The sequence below is a fragment of the Puma concolor genome, chromosome A3 (genome assembly GCF_028749965.1).
Source record: "Puma concolor isolate L17-30 chromosome A3, mPumCon1.1.hap2, whole genome shotgun sequence".
In the NCBI taxonomy this organism is placed as follows: domain Eukaryota; kingdom Metazoa; phylum Chordata; class Mammalia; order Carnivora; family Felidae; genus Puma; species Puma concolor.
The window spans coordinates 94,989,628-95,012,424 of NC_141669.1; the positions used below are offsets into that span (position 1 = coordinate 94,989,628).

The 22,797-nt window shown below is 43.2% G+C and overlaps 1 protein-coding gene across 2 annotated transcripts in view; it reads right to left on the reverse strand.

The window, feature by feature from the left end:
- Nucleotides 1–3,775: 3,775 nt before the first annotated feature.
- Nucleotides 3,776–22,797, reverse strand: part of KIZ (kizuna centrosomal protein) — a 145,159-nt gene continuing 126,137 nt past the window's right edge. For both annotated transcript variants that reach the window (XM_086701562.1, XM_086701561.1), the window contains 4 exons: nucleotides 19,534–19,638; nucleotides 16,563–16,659; nucleotides 6,307–6,350; nucleotides 3,776–3,925 (listed from right to left, as the gene is read on the reverse strand). In XM_086701562.1, the coding sequence (XP_086557688.1) occupies nucleotides 3,822–3,925; nucleotides 6,307–6,350; nucleotides 16,563–16,659; nucleotides 19,534–19,638 (350 nt within the window). In that variant the 3' untranslated portion in view covers nucleotides 3,776–3,821. The remainder of the gene's footprint in view (nucleotides 3,926–6,306; nucleotides 6,351–16,562; nucleotides 16,660–19,533; nucleotides 19,639–22,797) is intronic.

Genomic DNA, 22,797 nt, shown 5'->3' on the forward strand with positions numbered 1-22,797 from the left:
TTTGAGCTCCACAAACTGCTGTCAGCTTGTCAGTGTAGAGCCTGCTTCAGATCCTCTATCCCCTTCTCTCTGCTCCCCCCCCAACTTGCACTCTCCCAAAAATAAATACAAAATAAAAATAAAAATAAGAATATTCTAATAAGAACCAATCACTATGAAGAATAAGTCACTGGTTCTGCACTGTTAAGCTGCTTGATGAAAACAGACCCCTGGGCCTCATTCCATGTTTTGGTTTCAGTGCTCCTGGTTTGCAAACATTTTGGCATGTGCATGACAAACTTCTATGAATTACTACTTCAGTGATTGAATAGTTTTGCTTCTCGTCTTTTCGAAACATTTGACATCTGTGGCTAATGAGCACAAATTCTTTCCCTCCCAGCCAGAGTTGCTACCTTCTCTTGGTGTGCCCCCCTGCCTTCGCAGATGCGTGCTCATGCTTGCTGCACACATGTCTTGTGCTAGCCTCACGCAAGCATTGCTTGTTTACACACATTCTTTTGGGTCTCAGTCTTGCAAGAGTCATCTCTCTGCCTATAGTTCCTTATTCCTCCAGCACCGCCCCATCCCAACAAATGTTACCTTCCCTAACTCAACCCAGGAGGGACAATGTTTTCACTCCTCTGAGCCTGTGTGTGTGTTTAAGCTTATCTGTCATCTGTCATCATCTTACTGTACATAATGTACCTCGCTTCAAGCTTTGTCTCCTTTGTTGAAGTGTAAGCACCCTGAGGTCAATGACTATGTTAGATCCATCCTTGTATTATTCCCAATGACTAGCACAAACAGTGCCTGACATGCAGAAAGTGTCAGAAGAGGCTTGCTAGTAAGCAGATATTAAAGCTGTGTCTGAAGCTAGATTGGTAGGTGCTGGAAGGGCAGTTACCTCTGACATAGAGTTGGGTCCTTAGCACTGAGCTATAGCACTTGATTTTGTCAGGTGTTCAGGTCTCCATGCTAACCAAGCTCACCAAAGTCTCATTTATAAATTTGAAGACCACTGGGAATTAATAGAGAATGTATATTCTGGTCTCTGCTCTCTGGTTCCTGACACAGAGCTCTAAACAGTTTTAAACTCTTGGAATTTCCCTGGGTGACAGGAGTGTCTTTTGTTCTGATGAGGTGATTCTGGGTGGGCTCCTGGTAGCTTCAGATTAGGGGCTCGTCATCAGGAAGACCAAGTCATGATGAGAAGCTTGGAACTTTCAGCCCCATCCCCCCATCTTTGGAGAGGGGAGTGGGGCTCTGTAGAAGTGGGGTTGATAATCTATCATGCTTACATGATGAAGCCTCCATAAACATCCCAAAAGTAGGAGGTTTGGGAGCTTCCAGGTTGCTGAACACAAGCAGGTGCCGGTAGAGTGGCCCACCTGGCCAGGGCATGGAAGTTCCGCACCCCTTCCCACACACCTTGATATGCACCTCTTCCATCTGCATGTTCATCTATATCCTTTATCATACCTTTCATGATAAACAGGTAAAAGGAATTGAGTGTTTTCCTTAGTTCCATGAGCCACCTAGCAAATTATCAAAACCAAGGAGGGGCTGCGGCCATTGGATTTGTAGCCAAGTCAGACAGAAGTTGTGGATAACCTGGGGACCTACTACTTGTGACATGTGTCTGAAGTCGGGCGGGGGTGGGGCGGTCAGCCTTGTGGAACTGTGTCCTTAACCTGTGGGGTCTGCACTAAGCGCAGGTAGTGTCAGAACTGAATCGCATTGCAGGACGCCCAGCTGGGGTCAGATAATTGGTTGGTGTGGGAAAACCCCACATGTCTGGTGTCAGGAGTGTTGTGAGTTGTGGTAGTGGTATGAGGGGACAGGAGAACGCGGTGGGGGGAGGGTGGTTCATACAAATAGTTTAGAAACTTACATTGTCCCACTGCCTTTACCTGGGGAAACAAGACCACCTATGGGCCAGTGCATGACCCTCCAGGAATTTAAACCCCTGGAGACCCCAAAATGGACCAGAGAGCTGTCTGGTGAGCACAGCACAGTGGAGCTTAGTTAGCCAGCCCCTTAGCGATGCCCGCCAATCACTTGTCCTGTTATATTCATAGTATAATTTAAAAAGTCAATTATCTTCTTTTCTTTACAATGTATACAAAAGGGAAACTTTGTATTACTTCTATGCATTTTAAATCAGGGTCACTTGAGGTCAATAGGAAGGAAAAAAAGAATGTTATTAAATTTAGCTGGAAAATTTGCCTGCGAAGGGTGTTGGGTCCCAGGCCTACTCTACCACTATTCAGAAGTAAGATTAAGCATTAGGAAAGTGGTAGACTGCACAAAGCTAGGCTTTGTTCTGGGTCATCATCAGTACACATGACATGTGATCTCCAGCAAAAGGTGTTCAGATGTAGGACTCTATATTCCATGAGCACTGCTGACAAATACCTGGCTAGTGTGCTGGCTGAAGGGCTGTGTTATTGTCTGCTAAGATTTAAGAATTAAAAAATGAAATGTTCAAGACAATTTGAAAAACAAAGAAAAGGTAAAAACATAGAAAAGGTCTAGAAGGGTATCACCCAAATGTTCATGTTTACTGCTGGATTTTTGTGTGTGGAATAGTTTTAGATTTATAGAAAAGTTGCAAAGATAATACAGAGTTCTTGTTACATCCCTCTGATCTTACCTTACCACAGTACATTTGTAAAAACCAAGAAAACAACACTAGTATAATTACTATCAACTAAACTCCAAACTTAATTTGGGTTTCCCCAAACTTTCCATTAATGTCCTTTTTTGGTTCAAGGATCCAACCTAGGATCCCACATTGCATTTAGTTGTCATGTGTCCTTTAGTTTGTGACTGTTTTTGTACATTTTCTTTGGAGCAATGTCGATTCAGAACTTTTGCTCATTTTTAAATTGAGTTTGTTGTCTTTTTATTGAATTATAAAAATTCTTTATATATTCTGGATACAAGTCCCTTTTTAGATATATGATTTGAAAATATTTTCTCCCATTCTTTTCACTTTCCTGATGGTGTCCTTTGCAGCAAAATGTTTTAATTTGGGTGAAGTCCAATGTATGTATCTATTTTTCTCAGTTAAGGACTTTTGGTGTCATATCCAAGAAACCATTGCCTAATTCAAGGTCAGAAAGATTTACACAATGCTTACTTCTGAGAGTTTTATAGTTTAGCTCTTACACTTAGGTCCTTGATGCATTTTGAGTTAATTTTGTATACAGTGTGAGGTAGGGATCTAACTTCATTCATCTGCAGTTCTTTGGCTCTTCAGTTGTCCCAGCACCATTTGTTGAAAAGATCATTCCTTCCCCATTGAATGGCTTGGCACCTTTGTCAAAAATTAAGTGACCATACACATGAGGATTTATTTCTGGATTATCAGTTCTAGATTATATATAAATTGATATTTCACTGATCTGTATGTCTATGCCAGTCCCATACAGTCTCAATTACTACAGCTTTTGTTTGTTTGTTTATTTCAGCTTTTAAGTAAGTTTCAAAATTGGGAAGTGTGAGTACTCCAACTTTGTTTCCTTTTTCAAGGTTGTTTTAGCTATTCTGGGTCCCTTGGATTTCCATCTGAATTTTAGGACCAGCTTGTCAATTTCTACAAAGAAAGCAACTTACATTTCAATGGGCATTGCATATCACTTTGTTTTTTGATAACACTTCAAATGAATATGCTAGTTTATGTTTATGCCATGGAATTTCACTCCAGTAGCAATATGGTCCCAAGTGCTCCTATTAAACAATTAGGAAGCTTTAAAAGACATGTTTGTTTAGGACATCACATACAAACACAGGGTTTTAGGTTATTTAATGACTTTATTTCCAATGGTTGTTACTGCTTATTAGTCATAAAAACCACCAAAGTCATCGGCAGATGTGTTATGGTTTCTAGGGCGTAAAGCAGCTTCAATTTCTGAGTTACTGTCGTCGGATTCATCCCAAAAGGCTGGAAGAGAAAAACAGACAGGTATTTAACATCTCTCCACTCTGATAAGCTTGGCTTCATCAGTAGACTGGTTCCAGTAAACTGAAAGCACTGGCCTGCAAAAGGCCTACTAGGGGCACTGAGGGCTGAACCTGACCAGGTGCATCTGGATGCATGTCCATACTGCACAAATTTGCACATCTCAGTGTGTTCTATGGAAACACTGTAGAATATTTCCTTCCCCTTTTGTTGTGCTCAGCTCTTTACTGCAGGATGGGGATTTAAATCAGGATTAACACAGAAGCAGGGTTAGCCAGGTATTTCACCAGGCCTGAGACCACCTCAGCTTAGCTGCTCTTGCACTTTGATCCCCTTCTATACTTCACAAGGAAGACATGGTGGAAGAATAGGAGGCCTTGGGTGCACATGGTTTACTTGGGAGGTGATCCTGGGAACGATGGGAGGGCCTGGAATAGTGACACAGGAAGAGAGGAAGCCAGCAGAGGGTGTGTTAATGAGGGGGGCTGACAGTGGACAAGGCGGCTCAGGCCTGCAGGGCACTCTCTGAGAAACTCAGAACTCTCCTCAAATTGTCCCAACAAAGAGTAAGGCAGTGGGGTTATTTATTGACCAACTTCCATTTCTCATTGGTTGAAGGTTATTCTCATTCTCAACCAGGGCATCAACTCCCGGGTACTCTGGGCTGCCCCATTGGGGCTGGGCATGCGCCTGCAGCCAGAGAAAGCCCTTAGGCAGATGCACAGCTGCTTGTGGTGGAAGGCCACAGCATGCCCGCGAACTGCACTGTGATCTCCAGCGTGGTCGGACAGGATGTGGTGGGACACGGTCTGCTATACGGACAATCTCCATGACCACCACTATCTCCACGGCACTCACTACCTGCCATTCTGTGATGACTTCTTATACACAACCCCATTTCATCCTTGTACCAACCTGGGAAGGTAAGTGTTAATGTCTCCATTTACTGAGCAAATGGGCTGAGAGAGGTTAAGTAACTGGCCCCAATCACAGAATTAGCGGGTGTTGAAGCCAGGAGTCCCACCCAGGTTGTTGGACTTATACCCACGCTCTTGACCACAACCTACTGGGACGGGGGTCTAAGCAGACAGGAATAGAGCAAGCCCAAGCTCTGCATAGGATATACCACAGTGTTAGCATGGAAGGTGGGGTTGAAAGACGAATAGGAGCTCATGGTGCTAAAGAAAAGGGGGAACAGCATGAGCAAAGGCACAGAAGTACAAGCGTGGTATACAGGCATACCCCATTTTCTTGTGCTTTGCAGAGACTGTGTTTTTTTATAACTGAAGGTCTATGGCAACCCTACACAAGGCAAATCTATTGATGCCGTTTTTTCAACAGCATTTGTTCACCTTGTGTCTCTGTGTCACATTTTGGTACTTCTCTCATTATTCCAATTATTATTATTTCCATTATTATATTTCCTACAGTGATCTGTGATCAGTAATTATGACTCACTGAAAGCTCAGATGATGGCTAGCATCTTTTATCAATAAGGTGTTTTTTAATTATTTTTAAAGTATTTTAAGTTAATTTAATGTTAATTAACATTATTTTAGACATAATGAATGCTGTTGTACACTTAAGAGACTACAGTACAGTGTAAACACAACTTTTACAGGCACTGAGAAACCAAAAAATTTATTTGGCTTTATTACAGTGGTCTGGAACCGAACCTGCAGTATCTCTGAGGTACATCTATATTTGGAAAAAGCTGACTGTGAATAGATCCACAGAGGACAAGATCTTGGTAGGGACTGAGCTGGAAAGTAGGGATGTGGCCAGACCACAAAGGGAGAAAGTTGTGGACTCTATTCCTGCACGTAGCAGGAGGCATTAGCAATTTTTAACCAGGAAGGTAAGAAGTTTACATGAGATTTTAGATGCTGGTGGCCAGGTGGGGAGTGGGAGAGGGGCCAGATGGGAGGAAACCAGTTAGTGTCTACTGTAAGAGCCCTGTCATGTCATGAGCAGTAGGTACTCTCAGGGCATTAGCCATGAGGATGGGGACAGAGTCAAAAACCATTTCACAGGTAGAATATACCAGTGTTGTCAATCAATTGGATGTGGAGGCTGGGATACCCTGCAAATTCATACTTGCAAGTTAGAATGCTATGCCACCGTGGCCCATGGCACCCCATATGTTGTCAGCTCATAGCCCTGTCACTGAAGAATGGTTCCTCGATAGCCCTCCAATCACCCTCAGAGACCATAATCACCCTGGGGAGAACCACAGGGCACCCAGTGATCGCACACATGCTTCACAGTCCTTACAGGAGGGTGCAGGAAACAAGAAACACGTCACAAAACAACTCTGGGTTAAAACACAAGATGAAAATCTAGCCTCCAGTGATTTCTCTTACCTTTAGACTCTAAATTGGTAGTTAGTTTCTTTTCATTTTCATGCCTGAAAAATAAAGAAATAGCCTGAGTCTTGCAAAAAAAATGACAATCAGACTGATATTTTTACAATGAGCACATTAGCAAAGAAGTACTGCACTGAAAGGCCAGAAATTTTACACGTTCTCCCTGAGTCTTAAGAGCAAGAAGAAAATGTCAGGCGGCGCCTGGGGGGCTCAGTCAGTTGAGCTTCTGACTTGTGATCTCGGCTCAGGTCATGATCTCTCGGTTCGTGGGATAGAGCCCCGCATTGGGGCTGTGCTGACAGCATGGAGCCTGCTTGGGATTCTTCCTCTGCTCCTTCCCTGCTCTCTCTCTCAAAATAAATAAATAGAACACTTTAAAAAAAGAAGAAGAAAATGTCAGGACCTCGGTGGCCAGAGTTACTTGCTGATGCTTTGGTGGGTGGGTCCCTATTGCGACAGCATCACCAGTATCCCTGAGTGCATTCTCTGCTGGCCCTGCAGACACCGGGTCATAGTGTGCCCTGCAGGCATCCCTTGCAGTGCAGGACAATGAGCACCTGGGCGGTGAGGTAGAGGATCCACTTCCTTCAACAGCCTTCCCAAAACATGTCCAGGCAAAGCTTTGGCACTTTTAGACAAGCTAAAAGTGAAATACCCGAAGTAGAGAATCCAAGATAGAATACAAGGAGAAGCTGGCGGGGAAGATAAGATCCTCATCTCCATCAAGCCAGTGATACCAATCCTTAACGGCTTGACAAGGGAGTCCAAGATAAACTCTCAGTCTGCTTAATTAAAAACACTAACTTAAGACAGAAAAACGTAAGTATCCTGGACACCGAGGTGTAGGTTTCTGGGTATCACATACACAAAGATGCTAGTGTCTATGGCATCTAATACCTAGCAACCTGTTCTTGCCAAGGTATTTGCTGGGATTTACATTTATATATTATTGCATTAAAACAGATTCCAGTCTCTTAGAGGAGAAGAATGTCAAGAAAAGACAGACCCCAATGTGTATGGTCACTGCTCATGGCCAGAACCCTGGTCCTCTTAACATAGGAAACCCTGTGAACTTATCTTCTCCCTCCTTTGTGTCAAGTCTGGCTAACCTATGGCTTAAAAATTTGCTGTTTTCCATAGCTGCCATACTTGTTTTTTTTTTTTTTTTTCTGTAAAATAAGCTCCATTTAGGTATAATTTTCTAGGCTCAATATCTGTAAATGCTTCCTTTAAACTTGGTGCCTGTTTCATTATCTGTCATGACCAACTAGTGGCCCACAGCTGTTTCTCCATGAAGAGTGGATGGTCCTATGAAAGGGCCCAGCACTAACCATCAGTCATGGAGGCTGCAGGTAAGGTGGCCACTGACCATATGAATCCATCTTTCATAAAGTACTAGTGTACACACACACACACACACACACACACACACACACACACACACAATGCAACTGTGGGCTGTATGTTTACTATTTACCTACCTCTCATTTCATGAGGACTAGTCTAGATGCTGGAGGCAGAGGTGGGTTAGAACAGTGCTGGTGGGGGCCAGAGAGTCTCCAGCTGTAGTCCAGGTAATAAGAGCCACAGTGGGGAGAGGGATAGAGCACTGAGGGCTGGGAGAACAGGGAGCAAAGAGTGGGTGATAGGTGGCTGCAGGACCCCTGAGGAAGCAGGGCATCTCCTGGACTCTGCTTTGAAAGCCAGAGAGGATTGCACAGGCCAGTAAAGGGGTGGGGGGATGCAGTGGGATGTAGTAGCAGGGAGCCCTTGTTAAGAGCAAGGGCACAATGACAGATAAACATGGGCCAGATCCCCGTGGCCCCAGCCACTTCTCTGAGCTCCAGAAACATGGCCTGTGCTCATGTGCTAGTTCTACTTGGCCACCTCCCAAGCACCTTGTGGGTGCTCATCCATGACCAAATTCACAATCTCCCCACTGTGATTCTCTTCCCCTGCCAGGCCAGGTCCCTCCTGTTTCAGTCAAGGGCACTCGGATCCTCTGCTCCCTCCCCAACCCTTTCCACTCCTAGGCCCTCCTGCACCCAGTCAGCTCCGATGTGTAAATCAACAGACGGGGCTGTATTACAATTCAATCCTTGCTCTTCCCTCCACACTGCCACAACCTGGCCAACTACACCAGCATCTCTTGCCTGGACCTTTGTAACAGCCCCTAACTGGTGATGCCACACACACCCTGTCCCCTACAGTCCATCTTCCACTCAGCAGCAAGAATGAACTTCTCACTCCACTTCCTTGCTAAAGCTCCTTAAAGCCTTCCCATTGTTTTTTGATGAACTCCCTAAATCCTGAACAGCACCTCAAAGGCTGATCCCCAGACTTGGTTGGATCCTTCTACTACAGCCTCACTTCCCCTACTGCTCCCCCACCCACCACTGATTCCTCACCCAAGTTGCTGTTTTACACTCATTTGTGTAACTAATGCATGTGTGATCACTTCTGCTATAGACTATGAGCTCTGTGAGGGAAGCGATGGCACCTGCTTCAGCTCCCTGGGTAACCCAGGGCTTTGTGCTTGGTGATTATGTGCAGAATGAAAAGATGAAGCTCACCAAGAGCAGGGCCCTGCTTAAAGACACTCGACCTAGTTGCTGGCACATTATTTGACTTTCATGTTTCTACTTCCGTGACTTCAGAATCAGGTTAAGTTTCTTACCGGAATCGTGCAAGAAATCTGCAGAACTAAATGCATGTAGGTCACCCACTGAGAAAGGTGGACGCTGCTTCCAGGTGTCTCCTACTCCATCCCCATGCACTAGGGGCAATTATGTTTCCCTTTGGGAAGCCAGCTCTGCCCACCAATGTGACACCCCAATTCAAAGCTGACCTAGAGTCACATGCAATTCTTAGGGTCAACGGTTCTTTCTGAGTCACACCTAATGTGTAAAGCTAAGACAAGGCCAACGGGCATAGTGGGGGAACTTTCCCTGGAATACTGGATATAGTCAACTTGTTGAGCTACTATAATAAATAAGACGAGGAACACATTCACTCTGGCAAAGTATAAGAAATGGAAGAGTTAGTCTTATAGGCCATGGGATTGGGTCACACATACTTGGAGCCTGACTGCTTCGTCTTCCCTAAGAGCATGAAAGTAACATTTTCATCTTGTAAAACAGAGGTTGGCAAAGGTTTGCTGTAAAGAGCCAGAGGGTAAATGGTTCAGCTGTTGTGGGCTATATGGTTGTAGGACAACTCACCTTTGTGGCTGTAGCATGGAAACAAGCCATGAACACGATAGGTGGGGCTGTATTGTAATTCAACCTCACTTATAGGCACAAAAATTTGAATTTCATAGAACTTCCAGGTCAGGTGTCATGCAACATCATTCTTCTTTGGATTTCCTCCAACCATTTAAAAATGTAAAAACCTGGGTGGCTCAGTTGGTTAAGCGTCTGACCTTTGATTTCAGTCCAGGTCATGATCTCATGGTTGTGAGATCGAGCCCTGTGTTGGGTTCCATGCTGAGTGTGGAGCCTGCTTAAGATTCACCTTCTCCCTCTTCTTTGCTTCCCCTTGCCCCCCAAAAATGTAAAACCCACTCTTAGCTTGAAGGTGTACAAAACCAGGCAGAGGCCAAAACTTGGCCCTGGGGCCACAGTGCACCGAGCCAGTTGAACAGGTGACACTGCCATACTTACAGCACACCAAAGGGTCTGCCTGTCCCCTGCATCGTCTTTCATGGGTAACTCTTAAAATCCAAGATGGCAGACTTGATTTTTTTTCCCCAGAAGGTTACAATTAGATTGGAGGTCCTACTTCAAAACAAACCATTTTCAGGTAAAACACCACAGACAATGGATTAAATTAAAATGTGACCATGTTCTGCTGGTCTCATCATAATGGGACAATGACCTCCGCAGAATTTCCCAGCAGGTTAGGTATTTTTTTCCCCATAGCTGTGCAATGAATACCACATACCCATGAAGGGGATGCTTAATTACCTTTTGCTATATTGGCTTTATCACATATCTTCCCTCTGTCTACCCATCAAGCCATCTCATTTTTTGATGCTTTTCAGTAATTGTTTATGAATTCCCCTGCTATTGATAAACCAGATTAGGACAACTCTAATCAAAGTCACTTTTGTTCTCATCCTTGCTAAACTTAAGAAGTAAAGGTTGGTCAGGGCCTTAACAGTTTTTATCCGAAGAGCAGCACCTGGCACCCACGTGCACAATCCGCAATCGTGGTGAAACAAGGTATCACTGAAATTATGTGTGTCAACTATTCATGTTATATGAGCAAAAGGCTAATGTAGCTAGGAATACTTAGTCAACACAGTCAACATAAATACAAAATTAGATGGCAAGGCCTACTGTAAGCATGAAGTTTTGCTTTGTGGAACTGGCAAGTAGAGACAAAATGAGAAGTGGAAAACCTATGAGCTTCTAAGAAACCCATTATTAAATTATAGCAGAGCACTTATAGATTATCCAGCGCTTTCACTGTATGGGTGGTGGGGCCCAGAGAGGCTGTGAAGGCTGTGCTTCAAGACACACAGAACTGTCAGATGGGAGTGGGGGCAGACGAGGACAGAGCCCCCCAGCACATGGATGCTTCCCAAATGCAAACACCTGTCTCACCTCGTGAGATGTGATCAAACAGCAGGGTGGAGAGAACCTGGGTTGGGGCAGCCGGTCCCTTTCCCAGTGCAGGACTGCTGATGGGAGACAGTGTCAGCTCTGGGGCCAGACAGCCTCTACTCCCTTGATGCTCTACTCTGCTCCCTGTGTGGCCCTGGGCAAGCTCCCTACCTCTCTGAGCACCCGTTTTCTGTCTGCAAAATGGGGAAGTAGGCCTTCGTTGCAGTGTTCTGGTAAGTTTAGAGAGAATCCTGCTTGACAGCCTGGCTACGGCAGGTGTGGGGGAGTGGTGCTGCTCACTGTCACAGCATTCGGGTGCACAAAGCCATGTGCTTGGTTTGGTGATGGCACAGTCATGGGTTCTAAGTGAAGGTGACAAGTACTCTGGCACAGTGGCCAAGGAAAGGGAAAATGTGGGGACAGAGAGAAAGGAAACAGGCCTGAGATGCATGAAGTCTACTCCTTAAGGAGCCTGATGGGCAGGAGCACTTGGGACGGGGAGGACACAGGGAAATGGCCACTGCTAGGTCTTGCACAAGCAGGTCGGCAGAGCAATGGTTTGTTCATTCATCCATTCCCTTACTCATTCACTGTCTCATAGGTCACACTACACATCAGCTCTATGCTGGGCCCACAGCAACAAACAATACCCATTTGATCTCTGTATTTGGGCCTCTCATGCTCCAGTGGGGAGACAGATACCAAAATAACTGTGACACAAGCCAAAAAGGGCAACTGTGGGGTAAGCTGAGAACTGACAGCAGCAGAATTAGGGGGTAACGTCCAGGCCCCTAGCACATACCAAGAGCCCATGTCAAGTTCAGGGCCAAGAGCCAGATATCCTTTTACCAATAGACAGGACAGCAGTTAGGTGAGGACCCCAGTAATGCACTGTATGAGGGTTCATGCCCAGTGTGCTTCCTGGAAGCCAAATGCAGGGTGCACGATTGGAGAGGGTGCAATCGAGGTTGACTGCAGGAGTCTCCCTTGGGAAATGTGTGTATGCCCTCCCTCTCCTATACACTCATGCAGAGACCTTTGTGGAATGCATGATTTCCTGCAGCTTGGGTACGTGATGCCACCCAGAGGTGAGGGCATCTAAGACAAATGCTTGAGTGAACAGTGGAGCTATACACAGAGGTTCACTTACTCAGCAAGTCCAACCGTTATTGAGCACTGGTAATCAGAAAAGCCCTCCAAGCCCCCAGTGAGGAGCTCACAGTGAGGGTACCTGCAAATGGCTACAATCCCTATGCTACAGATGATGGTAGAAATAGCCATGGGGCCACAGGAGGGGCGTCTTGTATGACCAGATCCTTTGCTTAGGAGACTTTTAGAAGGTTAATAGTTAAGCCCTGACAATCTAGTAGGCATCATCCAGGTGAAAGTGTGGGGCAGAAGCATTCCAGCAAAAGAGCAGGAATAGAAGCTGGGGCTCATGACATAGCTGGTTGTATGAGGGCATGACATGAGGCTGTCAAGTGGGCACAGGGACATGGGGGAGCAGGCTGGAAGGCGCTGCAGACTGTAGGCCATGCAGTGCTTGAGGGGGGATGGGTAACAGAAGCCCTTGAGAGACTCACAGCAGCAGAGGTGCAACAGTCAGGCTAGGATTTCAGACACTCATTCTTGGCCCTGTGGGAGGAGGAATCTGGAAAACAGCAGACCTGGGGGATGTCCTAATATTAGTAACACAATGATTCTCAACCTCATGGTCAATACTGTGTTGAAGGAAATAAGTATCCACAGCCTGTCAACAAACTACCCAAGTTATTGTGACCTTGAGGTCATGTCAGTGGAGTCTGGCAATGAGACTCTGAGGGTCCTGCCAAGAGCAGGGGTCTATGGGATGGGAGACCACGAGGGGGGGGGGGGCTACTAGTGGGAAGTGTCCTTCCTGTTCTAGGGTCTTACTATATAAGACTGAAAATATTAACTAATGAGAAGATGTAGTCTCTAGACTCCAAATTCTGTAATTTTTAATGATTTTGACTGCTAGCTAAAATCGGTATTAAAATGTCTCAAACAGCATCTTCAGCTACAATTTTGCTCAAGAGACATATATTTCTGAAAAATAGAAGGCATAAAATTATTCAGGAAGGAAGAACCCCATGAGTATGCCAACAAATCTCTGTAAATTCTAATTTTAAGGGCTGACCAAAGGCTGAGACAGTTTTAATTTGACAAAGTCCGAGCGCCCCCTGATGGTTAGCCAGGGACCCTGCAGCAGAAGCCTTTTTTTTTTTTTTTTTTTTTTTTTTTTTTTTTTTTTAAGCTGCCTGGGGTCAATTTGCTAACTCTTTCCCTTCGGCTAATCTAGCAAGTTACTGTTCTTTCATGCTCTGTGTAGAAAAAAATAAAGTAGGTGGGTCTATGAGGAGAACACGTAGGATATTTAGGCAGCTGCTTATTCAGTAGGATTTAAGGCGATTGCAGATTTGCTAAACCAGAGACAGAGAACGGGTGCTTTAATAAAACCTAAAGGACTTCCAGGAATACCTGATTTTTATTTCACTGGTATTGATTCCGTGCAATCTTTGTATTCTCCCAAAGGAAAATGGCCCAGTGACCAGGCAAGGAGAGAGACACGGCATCAGCTGCGGCCAGGCGCCCTCCGCTGGCCACTCTGGCGGTTGCAGGGTGGACACAAAATGCCACCCACAGCGGCCCTGCCAGGGTGCCATGGCTGGGTGACTTCTGCTACCTTTCCCCCAGGCAATTATGTTGCAAGCACACATCCTTTTCTTCGGTAAAATGTTATCTCGATCCAGACGGTAAACTGAAGTTACATGGCAGGCTGTTAAAATATACTCTCCATTGAATAAATGGATCCGGGAGCGTGAAAACCGCTTCCTGGGGAAGGTAAAGCGAGACAATGTTTGCAGAGGAGAGGAAGCTCTGGCATGCACCCCTGAACAAAAGGGAACAAGTGGTCTTTACTTGGAGAACGGCTTCCTATTAGGACTCACTCCTTCGTACATTATGCCTTTCATCCCCACTCAACCACAAAATGATTTTGCTGAAGCAAATACAATGGTAGAAAAAGATTTACACTGAAAGAATCTTTAATAATAAACTGTTGCCGATCTGCCTACTTGCCCGTGATTTATAATACAATAAACATCGGATTCTATTACGGCTCATGCACTGAAGCTGCTGCTCGGAAAAACGGAATATGAAAGCACCCGGATCCCACCACCATCACAATGAAATGAGCATGGATAAATGTGCTAAGAGTATCTCTTTGCATCTTTTATAGCTGGTGTGTATTAATCTGTAACGCTTATTAAGAAAGTCATTGCTATGCAAAGCAGCACCCAATCCCTTTCTCTGGCTTTTCAACAGAGTGCACTGTTTAGCCAATAGGACGGACCCTCTGGCCCTCATTCTGCATTCATCACAGGCAACATTTGCACAATGTATCTCTCAAAGGCGGCTGAAAAGAAGGCCTTAATACTCATGTAAACAACTGCAAACCAATTACTTAATGAATCAGGCCCACACATAATGAGGTGCAGACAAAGAGCTATAAATGCATTTTTGCACCCAAGCCGCTGCTTTAAAGTAAAATCCCTCAGCTGTAGTTTGGGCTTAACTAGCACATCATAATTATTGTCTCTAGGACATCAGAAGAAGCCATTTTTTTTTTTTTTTTTTTAGGTCCAGCAGGGTCTTTTTTTTTTCTGAGGTTGCTCATCAGCTCACTGACAAAATAGAGCAAAGAAGAATTTTTAAAAGTGCTACAGCAGCACTGCACTGTTATGTTTATTCTCAAGTACTGGGTTTCGAGACCACTTGTAAAAGCAATAAAGCACGAGGAGTGACTGCAGTAAGTGGGATCCTTAAATGTAAGCCTCTAAGAAATTTCAGTGAATCCAGGCACAAACAGCAAAACCAGAGCTCTCCAAAGCCCAGGGTGGTGTATTAACAACACCAAACCCAGCAAAAGAACTAAACCGTAACAAACAGCACGCCAAACCCACACACTCAATGCCCAGACCTTTTTCATCACTGGATTATTATCAAGTGTCTAGAACCAAATGTTTCTTGAAGACCTTTTTTTTTTTTTTTCTTAAAGAGGGTTATGAGATTACTCGTGATTTATTTAGAAAATTAATTTCATGCAGGAGCAATAGTAACACAAGGTCCCTGCCTCAAAATGGATGGGGAAGAAAGTTTGAATTTAGTTTAGTGAAATATATACACAAGACATGAAATTACCAGGCCGAGAAAACATTCTTTGGGTCTAGCTGCTTTCTGAATGTATTTTAACATTGCCTGAAGAGTATATACATATAAAGACAAGTTCAAGAAGAATTGGGTTTTTTAATGCCTCTAAAATATAATGGAGATGACCATTTCCAACGATCTTTTAACAACTACAGGATGTGTTAGTGAGCCAGATGGTAAGTGAGGGCTGACACCTACCTGTAGAACTTACTGTCTTTTAAAATATCCTTTAAAAGACCTAGAACTTGAATTTACAGGATAATCAAAAATATATAACACTTGAACATTCTTCCTGTCCCATAATTCATTTCCTCCCACTTCTTTCAAAACCAAGGATGAAAACCCAGGTATTAAACATGCTAATTTTTGGTAACTACATGAGTAGTTTTCTAAAACTGAACTTGTCGGGTTTCTAAAAGCAACAACCTAATTTTAGAAAATCCATCTCATTTTAAGATATTCCAGTCCTAAAAATAGTGTAATGTTTTTCAAAATATAAGTGAAAATAGGATTTTTTTTTCATTTAAAAAATACTACATTTCCGGATCAAATCGCTTTATATTATGGGATACTGGATATGATGTTAGAAATGTAAAGTTTCTGTTTTAAAATTTTGTCAGGGCAAGTTAATTCTAATGTAATGTAAGCATCTAAAAGACACCTTTTTAATGAGAAATGTTATTAGAAAAGGAAATTTGTGCAGTTTTAAACAATATGCAGCCAAAGCCTAAAAGGCAGGTATTTCCTCAGACAATTGCTTTGATTCCCATCTATACATTTTTTCCGACCCAATGCCATCGCATGGCTAGTATTTTATGTCGATGACAAATCCAGCACACAACTCACCAACACACTTACGTTGCTTGAAAAACTTATAAGAGGTGCTGGGGTTCAGCAAATGTTGGATACATCTTGTTCTTTATGGACAATAAGCAAGGAAGTATCAGAAAAGGGAAGAATAATCTTGCCCAAATGCCTGGTGAAAAAGAGGAATACAAAAACAAATACCCAGCAATTGCCAGTATATATATCAGCCGTCTCAGAAAGCAGAAACGGGCCACTTTATTTCTGTTAAGGCCCGATGTTTTCTCTCTGCCCTTTTCCGACACCCTCCATTGTGTGGTCTCTAAGCAGCCCTACTGCGAGCAGCTGTAGACGCTAATTTGTGGTTCACTGAGGTGTCAATTGAGTCTTAAACCAACGAAACAACAGCTGCAAAACAATACTTGGCTCTCTGGCACAAATATTTTCAAAGGTAGACTGGAGTTTCAACTGTTATTTTAGATAAACAAACACCCAAACCATAACCTTCCCTCAAGTCACACAACAAAATAATATGCAGCCAGAGTTGCATTCATTACGGAGTGACAGTTCTCATCTTGTGACCGCTGTTCAGAAAGGCTTTCACGACTTTACCTTGACAAAGGACTTCCTTCGCTCGATGAAAAACTAGCCTCCGAGGCGATTTTGTTAGTTGTCTTTGTCTTGAGTATACCGCTGCCAATGTTCAAACCTGTGATAAGCACAAACGTGGAGAGTGAGTGCTGGCCGCCACGCAGCAGAGAAATGCACTGAATGAAGAAGCAGCCTCACAATAACTTTGGTGAAACAAACGTCGACGGGGGAAGATGCTGTCCAAGCCACAGAAGGCAAAGGAGCTTCTGAGGCAAGGAACAACATGTTGGCAGAATACTGAAAGGAAGTGTGTGTGCATGTGGGTGGGTGGAGGGGCTTCCTGTGACATGCAGAAGCCACGAAAATGAAAAAACAAAATCATTCAAAGACCTAAATTTTAAATGACCAAGTCACATGTCTGCGCATATGGGTCTCTCCTATGACACTAAATGCTGATAATTTACCTTGTTGTAACACATGGGCAGTGAGAAATCACCAAAATGATGGGTGCTGGGAACCAGGTCTCAGAAATCACTGACATCCCAGGATGACAGATACCCCTCTGCCAAATCCTCTCTCTTCCATCTTGCGGAGAAGAATGAAACTCCACTGAAAGCCCTCAAGGCCACTCTTTAATCAGCCTGAAAAGGTTGATGGGGAAGATGACAATCCACATTTTCTCTGGAGCAGGGGAACCAGACCATGCCCATGGTACATCCAGCTTGCAGGGCAACCCTCACCTCATCTCCTGGGTGCCCTTGGATGTCAGCTACCAGTCTGATTCTCAACTGGTGGTCACTGGGGTCATGGATAGAGAGTGCATGGGCATCGCTGGGAAAGGCACTGGCAGAGTTTCTGACCTGTAACCTGCCTGTCTCACAGAACCTCTGCAGCCAAGTGATTCCCTTAATGAGGTGTCCATATTTGCCCAAAGAAAGTCCCCCATGCTTAACAAGACAAGGTCTTCTCAGACATGAACATGAAGGCACAAGGTTTAAGTGGCTTGCCTTAAGTGGTCCAGAGACACAGCATAAGACCTATGAGCAGAAGTTAATTGAAACCTGAATTTCTTCAACAGTTAGATGAACTCTTGGGTTCAGGGTCCACAGCGCTATGGCTACCTATAACAACGCTGTGAGGTCTAATACAGGTACGTGGCTTCCATTTCCCTTCACCGTCCCATCCCACTTCCTGCTTTTCTTTGGAGCTCAGAGAAGTCCCTAGGCTCAGAGTAAGCATGAAAGTGAAAAGGTAGCCGTGACCAAAGGTAAAATAAATACAAGAAGCAATGTCTAACTACAATGACAGCCAGGACCATCAGAAGCACCTCTGTGATCCCAGTGTTAGAAAATATGGAATCTTGCAAAGCATATAGTATAATTGAGGGTAGGTGAGGAAATTGGATCTAGGGCTGCTTGACTTGATACAACCTATCACTTCACTTATGAATAGATTAAGAAATGAATATATTAATTATTACTATCTTAACAGTACCAAACTGTTTAATATACATCCAAGGGACTACAACTTATGTCAAACTTACTTATCCTTTGAACCTGTCCATGGAACTATCATGAATATACTTAGCAGAAACAGACTTGTGGAGTCCCCTTCCAAATGTGTGTCTGCTAACAGGCTGTACTGTTCTGAGAGAGACATCACTGTCTTGGGGCCTCATTTGTAAAATAAGGGGTTAGATAAATACTTTCTAAGATCCCTCTGGACTCTAATACTGTGACTCAAATGTGAAGAAGGTGATGAAAAGCACAGTTGCAGGTTCACAGTGCTGTATCTTTCCATCCGGGTAAGGGCCCTGCATTATACAGCAATAGACTGCAAGGTCTCATGTTTGCGGAGTTCAAATAATAACCACCATTCTCCTAAGGGCTTTTCTCTAACAGGCACTGTGCTGGCATTTAACCTGCAAAGACTCACTGAATCCTCAAAATAGCCAAAATAACTGAATTTTACAGTAACTGATTCTAATACTAATATTATCTAGGAAATAGCTCTCCAAAGACAGCTAAGTCTGATACACCGTAAGTATGTCCCTCAAAAGAAAGGTCTGTCTCATGAGACAACTGGGAAACTTGGATATGGACTGGAAACTACATGATATTAAAAAATCACTATTCATTCTGTTAGGTGAAATTATGACACTGTGGTTTATGTGAAAATAAGGTCAATTAAAGTATACTTTAATGCATTTACTTTCACGAAGGGAGCTGAGGTGACTCCAACTAAAAAAAAAAAGGTACAATAAGATAAAAACCACTGAAAATAATAAAAATACAATAACACAATATATGAAAACAAAGAAAGTTACAGTTGAAGGAACTACATTTAAGCTTAAAATTTAGCTCTACTGGGATTTGCAGTATTTTTATTTAAAGAACCAACATTCTAAGGAGGGAAGGTAGCCCAGCCTGATGCTCCCACTGATGATTAATAAACTGGGAGGGGGTGCCTGGGTGGCTCTGTCGGTTAAACATTCGACTCTGGAAATCGGCTCATGTCATGATCTCATGGTTCGTGAGTTTTGAGCCCCACATCAGGCTCTGTGCTGACAGTGTGGAGCCTGCTTGGAATTCTGTCTCTCTCCCTCTCTCTGCCCTCCCCTCCTCAAAGTAAATAAATAAACTTAAAAAAAATGAGAGAGAGAAACTGGGAGATATTGGGAAAAGAAGGAGTTTGGGGTGTTTCCAGTGGTACTTAGTGACAAGTTACTATCATGACATACCAGGTAGAATCCAAGGGACTGTTTGGGCCATTGCCATGCTGGGGGCCTGTACATATCCAGGAGGGAAGACTTCCAAACTGTTGTTCGTTAAGAACTGAAAAAGTATTGGCTTATTCTGACCTGATGGCAGCTTATTACAAAGCAAACTCCAGAAACCTTCAGAGGGTGACCACCCTTGCTTGAACCAGGCACTGGCTGCCCTCCTAGGTCCCCTGGATCCTCACTTGGAGTACTGAATATGCCCTTGCTTACCTGACAGTTGTATTACAGAAACATCCGCTTTTTGGAATCTGTCTTCAGTGTGATTTATATTATCCTGAAGGGTAGACTGCTTCAGCAACTGGTAGGCTTTTGTTTCTACAGATTAAAAAGAAAGACACAGATAACTGGAAATTCACATGCAAAAGAATAAATTTGGACCCTTGCCTTACACCATACACAAAAATCAATTCAAAATGGATTACAGACTTAAACATAAGACCTAAGACTATTAAATCCCTGGAAGAAAACATAGCAGAAAACTTTCAGGACATTGGAGTTGGCAATGATTTCTTGGATGACACCAGAAACATAGTCAAGAAAATTAAAAATGGACAAGTGGGACTCTAACAAACAAAACTTTTGCATGTCAAAGGAAAAAATGAACAGAGTGAAAAGGCAACCTATAGAATGGGAGAACATAATTGAAGTAATATATTTGATAAGTGATTAATATCCAGAATATATACGGAACTTCTACAACTTGGCAACAACAACAACGCAACAATGACAACAACAACAACAACACAAATGACCTGGTGAAAATGTAGGGAAAGAACTTGAACAGACATTTCTCCAAAGAAGGTATACAAAAAGCCAAGAAAAGATGCTCAAAAATCACTAATCATTAGGGAAATGGAAACCAAAACCACAATGAGGTAATCAGGTCTGACCCATCAGGATGGCTATTATCAAAAGAACAGAAAATAACAAGCATTGGCAAGGATGCAGAGATGTTGGAATCCTGTGCACTACTGTTGGGACTGCAAAATGGTGCCACCATCATGGAAAACAGTGTAGAGGTTCCTCAACAAATTATAAATAGAACTACCATATGATTCAGCAATCCTACTTCTGAGTATATATCCAAAGGAATTGAAAGCAGGATGTGGAAGAGATACTGGCACATCTGTGTTCACTGCAGCATTATTATTCATAATAGCCAAGAAGTAGAAGGAGCCCAAACATTCATCAACAGATGATACACCAATGTAGCATATACCTACAGTTGAATATTAAGCAGCCTTTAAAAAGAAGGAAATCCTGACACCTGCTACAACATAGATGAACCTTGAGGGTATTACTTTAAGCGAAATAAGCAGTCACCAGGAGATAAATACCATATGATTCTGCTCATATGAAGTATTGAAAGGAGTCAAAATGATAAAAACAGAAAGTGGAAAGGCAGTCACTGAGGGCAGGGGTGAAGGGGAAATCAGTGTTTAGTGGGTAGAGTATTTCAGTTTTGCAAGATGAAAAAGCTCCAGAGATCTGCTGCACAACAATGCGAATGTATTCAACACTATTGAACTGTACACTTAAAAATGGTTAAGATGGTAAACTTCATGTTATGCATTTTTATTCACAGTTAAGAAAAAAAAAGGAGAATGACCAAACATCGCAATTGGTCCATGACAATTCAAGTTTGTGCCTGTTGTCCCAGTATAACTATTAATAGAATCCCCTTTTGTTACAAAATGTTTCCTTATTTCGATGGTGACTTATGTGGTCACCCAAACCAAACACAGTGTGTTGGCATAGTCTGGCTACTGACTCAAGAAAAAAAAAAAAAAAAACAACTGTAAGGAAGAGTAGAACACTGATGGGATAGTTGATGATACTGATACATTACCATTAACTGTTTTAATTGTGGGAAAAAAGACACATAAATACAGAAAATTCTACTGCCCAGAAAGAAGTTTCTTAAATTCCTCCTGTGATGATACTTTCAAATGCATGCAGATTATTTTCTTGAACTGTCACTTTTTAGAAATTCTGAAGACAAACAAAAAACAATTTAGTTGAACCCAGGTTTCAAAACTCGAAGATACGTTGTATGAGTTTATCTGAAGTGGCCAAATTCCAGCCATTATTTTGAGTTGGTCTGTGGGTAGTCTCAACATCATAGTAAAATGGTTTCTCTCCTCTTTGGGCCTTGCAGAAGCCACTAGAGGAATGAATCTCAAGAGACAGAACTGATTTCCTTGGTTTCCTGGTCCCTCCAGAGCACTCCTCACCCTGGAGTGAAGGGGGACCAGAGGAGAGGCTGGGTGGGGATAGGAAAGTCAGGAAGACTAGCAGCCACAGGATGAGCTCCGAGGCCCGCAGCTGAGAAAATCGAATCTGGGCTCATCGTGCGGACAGAGTGTTTGCAGGGAGCAAAGCCAGGCACCCCTGAGGGATCAGCAGCAGCACAGACCTGGCTCAGGTCCACTTGACTGAGGTTCCCACAGGGCTGCTCATCGTGTCTGCTGTGAGTTAATGTGGGGACGACTGTTGGGAACAACGACAAATAAAAAGAACCCGAGTGACACAACCTTCTGTATCCCCTCAAGTCTCAAGGATACCTGAATGAAACTGATAGCACAAACATAACAAAACAACATCCATGGCTGTAACTTCAACGTGGCCACAAAATAAAAGGATTCCTGCTGTCAGCACTGGGGGCTGGCAATTAGCTGCATCCCTGTGTTTGCTGGCTCCATTTAAGAACTTAACCATGAGGCCCTTCTTACTGGATTAAAACTACCATCACACTGAAGAAGAAGAATATAACTTCTCTTGCCCTACTGAGAATCAATCAAGATAAAAATAAGTATTGAAAATGAGCATCATATTTTGGAATGTTAAATGATATATAATTAAAAATATGTACAGATCAAGGACTCTTAACTCTGAAAATAACAAATTCTAAGGCAACATTTTTTTTTAACACTGCTGGATTGTGAACACACTGGAACCAGATTTAGTACAGAAAACACCAGAGGCAGTGGATGCAGAATGGGAAAGTATTGTTTTGTGTGATGCGTGTGTGTGTGTGTGTGTGTGTGTGTGCATGCATGCGCGTGCGAGCTGCTCTGGGACAGAAAGTGTTTCTTGCTATAGGTTAGTCTCATTGTCCTAGGATGGCTTCAATAGGATGGCATCATAATACTCTCTAATTAAAATCATCACGTCCATATTACTCCAGACTTGTAAGGTTATTTTGGAAGAGGGGAGGTATTAATAAAATCAAAGACAGAGCATCTGGATTCTAAGTAGGTAAAGAATCATTGTAAAGGAGGTGAAAATGCACAGTTTTGTTTTTACTATATAAAAACTTTCCAGCCTTTAGGATACAAGTCCAGAGCATAATGACCATATGCTATTTCTGCATTCAATTACATTTATTTGGTCAAGGAAGAGATAGCAAAGCCAGACATTTAACAACAACAACAGAACACAAAGATTTTGTTTCCTGGCATCTGGACACTTGAA